This window comes from Borostomias antarcticus (assembly GCF_949987555.1).
Source record: "Borostomias antarcticus genome assembly, chromosome: 10".
In the NCBI taxonomy this organism is placed as follows: Eukaryota; Metazoa; Chordata; class Actinopteri; order Stomiiformes; family Stomiidae; genus Borostomias; species Borostomias antarcticus.
The window spans coordinates 1546499-1550899 of record NC_140243.1 but is presented as its reverse complement, the minus strand read 5'-3'; the positions used below and the strand labels follow the sequence as shown (position 1 = coordinate 1550899).

The window sequence follows — 4401 nt, the reverse complement described above, 5'->3', positions numbered from 1 at the left end:
TGGAAGCAGCAGACAAAGGTTGCACCCCTGAATGTGTTCAAGAGAGGCAGAAGTGGCAGGGTGTCAAGCGGAACTTCGTCCCAGGAGACCTTGTTATCATTGTGGATGATTCTGCTCCACGCAATTCGTGGCTCAATGGAAGAGTGGTGGAAGCAGGTCGGGATGAAAAGGGACATGTTCGTCGGATTCATATCAGGACGAGTACAGGATTCCTGGACAGACCCATCACTAAAGTGTGTCTTCTTCAGGAAGTGGAGGATCAGTGAAGATCTAAATGGATTACATTATGGACTCTTGAACATTTTGCTTCGCTTTTTGTGGATTATGGGCATTTTATTACATATTTTTGTGGATTATAACATTTTTGCGCTTTTGACTACATTCTGGGGGCTATGGACTATGTGGATTACTTTTGTGTTTTTTGGCTACTTTTTCATGGACATATTGGTATTGTCATGGACATTAATGCGCACAGTACATGCATGCTTATACTATTCCTTAGAATTGTTGGTTATATGTCATTCATTAATCATGTAGAGTAGATTATGTGTAGCTATAGCTGTGGTAACGATACAGATTGCATCTTCTTTCTAGATGTGCTTAAGCCATTTAATGTGAGTATTAGATATTGATGGGTTATGGGTAGCCTACAGAATGTTTGCGTGGAACGTTAGTAATTACTAACGTTTTATCTCCTACATATTTGATTATTTAATTATGGCCTTAGCATAATTAGGGGCCGGAATGTAGGAGCCATATGTGTGTTTATTATTTCTAGTTGTTTGGGTAGGGTTATTATGAATTTGTTATTGTTTATGTGGATGCACTCACTGTTGTATGGGCACTTAGGTGTGGGAGTGACTGTGGGCGTGTACCTGAAGCTGGGGCCTACTAATTGCTCTAGCCTGTGCACCTGTTGGGTTTGTTGGTAATGGTGGGGTGAGCACGGGGAAAGAGGAGACTATTTGTTTACCGCAACACTCTGCACTGGATAATATTGCCTCCTTGCACTCGCCTACTTATAATGCAGAAACTGGTCTGGATTGACATGCGATGTGAAATGGAATAAAGAGGTAAACGTTTATAGCAGACGCAGACGTGGATTTATTGTGCGCGTAATTCAATTGACAATTTCCCTTGCTTAGCCTACCGCGGCTGTTTTGAAAGTTGGATCGCCAGTCAGCCGCAATACCTGGGGTCTGGGCCCCACTCGCTCACATGGGACAAGCTTGGAAAATCTGCAAGATGAGTAAAATGGTATTCAAAATAAATAAAAAATAGTCCAACTATCAGTGTGCAGTAGGCATAGACATTTCAACACAAACATGCATACCTGGATTGTACAGCACACGTGGATTGTACTGGACCGCTGGCAGAGGCCTTTCAACTCCGGCACCTGGCACCTGGTCTTTGGCCTGCATTGTGGGGACCAATGGCTGTCCTGGGCTTGGAATATCTAGTGGAATATCAGTATGTTAGCTCAGATTACTCGATTTCAAAAGTACTACTCTTTTGGGACTGTTGAATGCACTTTAGTATATGACCTTCGTCACTGTAGTGATAGCGCGTGTTGCGCCGTCTCTTTCGAACGTCTTGGCACTCGTCCATTGACGACTGCTGCTCAAAGACTTTTGCCATGAGCCCGGAACATTCGTAATGATCTGTGTGCATAAAGTACCATAATCAATACATTTCAGCCATCCTTTTTCCTCAGAATAATGAGTCATGATCTTTTCCCCCCGCCCATCAGTATTTTTTAACAGCTTAAAATGCAAACAGTACCAGTTGTGGACTTTGGGGAAACCCGGACTCTGTGGAGCGCCCAGCCAGGGTTAGGTTCCACACAGCTCTTTATCCGTTGGCTGACTCATTCATTGGCCAGGAACACATCTGCAACTGTGAGTGAAACCATGTTAGTACCCGCGTCCCTGTACAATTGAAAAGTAGCACACCAATCAGAAACATTGTTCACACAAACATGTTCTTACCCCATCCTTTTTGGAGAGCCAGGATACCGAGACAACCGACAGTGTCCTCCCCCAGAACTGCAATACAGTCTGCCCAATAAACAAAAAATCTTAAGGTTATAAACACATAAGGACCCTATGGGAAGGTAGGCAGAGGGGAAGAAGCGACTAAAACAACAATTCAACAAGTCATTACAGCCGATAAGTAATTAGTGACACGCCACTATTCTATACTATTCTTGGAAAAATATTCAGTCACGGTCTTCTTCATAAGAAATAAGTAGTCACCATGTCTTAAGCCTATTTATTCAATTGAACATTGATTCTTTTTTTCTTTTCTTCTTTTTTTTCTTTTTTCATTTTTTCATTTTTTTTCTTTATTACAAATGTTCTACTGAGAGAGTGCATACTCTACTAATATACTGAACATCTCTATTTAGGGTGGCTTAAATTGTTTGAGCACAAAACTAATGTCCACAATACTAGAGTATACCATTTCCCTTTGGACGCATATGGGAACTAGTATTGTTGGTTCAGCTGTAATCAGTAGGAGACACGGGTTCTTCTGGTGGCATTCCGGCTGTTTTGTTATTCGGTCTTCTTTAACGTCACTGTAACTTCTTATTAATAGACACATTTACCTGTTTGCCTGTTTAAAAAAAAAAGAGTTGTCAAAATCCAGCTTAGTTATTTGATCAATGTCACTCAATCAACACACATATCTAATTACACAAGGACACCTGTTACTTACACATGCTCTATACAGTGTCTCTATGCTAACAGGTCAGTCCCCTGGCCACACAAATCTAGAAGATGACCATTGATGAGTAGGAGTGACATTGTTCAGTCCAGTTTATTATTATAATCCCAGAAGGCGATTGCTTTGCAGACAGGTTAAAAACAACACGGCATACAAAAATCAACAAGAACAAGCAGACGTTGAAATTACACACACATACAACATACGATACACACTGTACACACACAGTACTGTACAATGTCACGTAAACACTTACCATTAGTCTACACTGGGCTCATTCTATGGAGACAAGAAAAAGATACCAGGCAGTGAGGATGTATTGTCAAAGGAAATGTTGCTTCATGGTACAGTAGCAGATAAAATGAAAGGGAAATACTAAGAGTTGGGATACTAATGTTAAGCAACAATGCAGTTCTAATCCATCACTAATGTAGTGTACATCATTCAAAGGAGTAATAATGCTTACTCCAGCAGAAGCTCTTAGTCCCACTGGGCTTTGCAGCCACTTCAGTGGGATTTGCAGACTTGTATCAGTATATGATCTGCTGTTAACCAATGTGAGTGGGGAGATGCCCCTGGATTCAGACCACCCCATCATCACCCTAACCCTAACCCTAACCCTCACCCCATCAGCTGGGCTCTCAAACCTTTTACAAACCACAATTGAGAGCTCCTTTACTGTAAACGTTTTATTGCTGACCTGAAACATTCAAAAAGCCTGATATATATCTACAGATGGCCTGTGTCTAACATGTATTTTGCTATGGAGTATGAAAGTATGAAAGATGGTCTGTACCCATTGACACAGCCAGCTGAAAATGTTCACTTGTTGTGAGAGACCATTACACGCGGTTGTAGAGGTTCCACTTAAACAGTCAGGCACCCAAAAGCACAATTAACTGGAAAACAACCACTTCACTGGTGTCCACCCTGTTGTTAAGATTCTTCAGGGCCCAGGGGTAGTACAGCATGGCCCAGGGGTAGTACAGCATGTCCCAGGGGTAGTACAGCATGGCCCAGGGGTAGTACAGCATGGCCCAGGGGTAGTACAGCATGGCCCAGGGGTAGTACAGCATGGCCCAGGGGTAGTACAGCATGGCCCAGGGGTAGTACAGCATGTCCCAGGGGTAGTACAGCATGGCACACAATTATGTTATTGTGTTGACCTTTGTTTTGTTTCATGTAAGAAATTAACCCTTTCATACATTTAATATGACAACCTCAGGATTTTTACTAAGTGTTTTTAGGGCTCTATAGGCCTGAAAAACAAGTTTTGAATATTTTTTAAACATTTTTGTCCACTTAGATGGACAGCGTGTGTATTTGTTTTCAACTGAATTAATATGTATTTAACAAACAAATGAATAAAATTATATACTGTATAAAGATGCATACACTACTTGGAAAATACTCAGAAAATTTAGCAATTGCACAACTCCTTAGTTGTTGCTTGATGTCACCTTATTTTATTTTTTTACCTGCAAGGGTCTCTTACTATAGAATAATTGTCAAGATATTGATGAGCAACTTGGCTTAGCATCTTGGTTTTTATTATTTTTTGTTGCTCTTACAATGGCTTGCCACTGGGTGGCAGTGTATGGGACAATGCTCCAGCATCCACTCTAGTGGCTGATATGCAACTACAGTATGCCTTCAAAACACATGCATATACAA

The 4401-nt window shown here is 41.3% G+C and overlaps 1 protein-coding gene across 1 annotated transcript in view; it reads right to left on the bottom strand.

The window, feature by feature from the left end:
* Positions 1-2535: 2535 nt before the first annotated feature.
* Positions 2536-4401, bottom strand: part of LOC311314501 (receptor expression-enhancing protein 6-like) — a gene marked incomplete at its 5' end in the record, with an annotated part of 7372 nt that continues 5506 nt past the window's right edge. The window contains 2 exons of the mRNA XM_084444877.1: positions 2536-2616; positions 2984-3006. Of these exons, the coding sequence (XP_084301003.1) occupies positions 2986-3006 (21 nt within the window). The 3' untranslated portion in view covers positions 2536-2616; positions 2984-2985. The remainder of the gene's footprint in view (positions 2617-2983; positions 3007-4401) is intronic.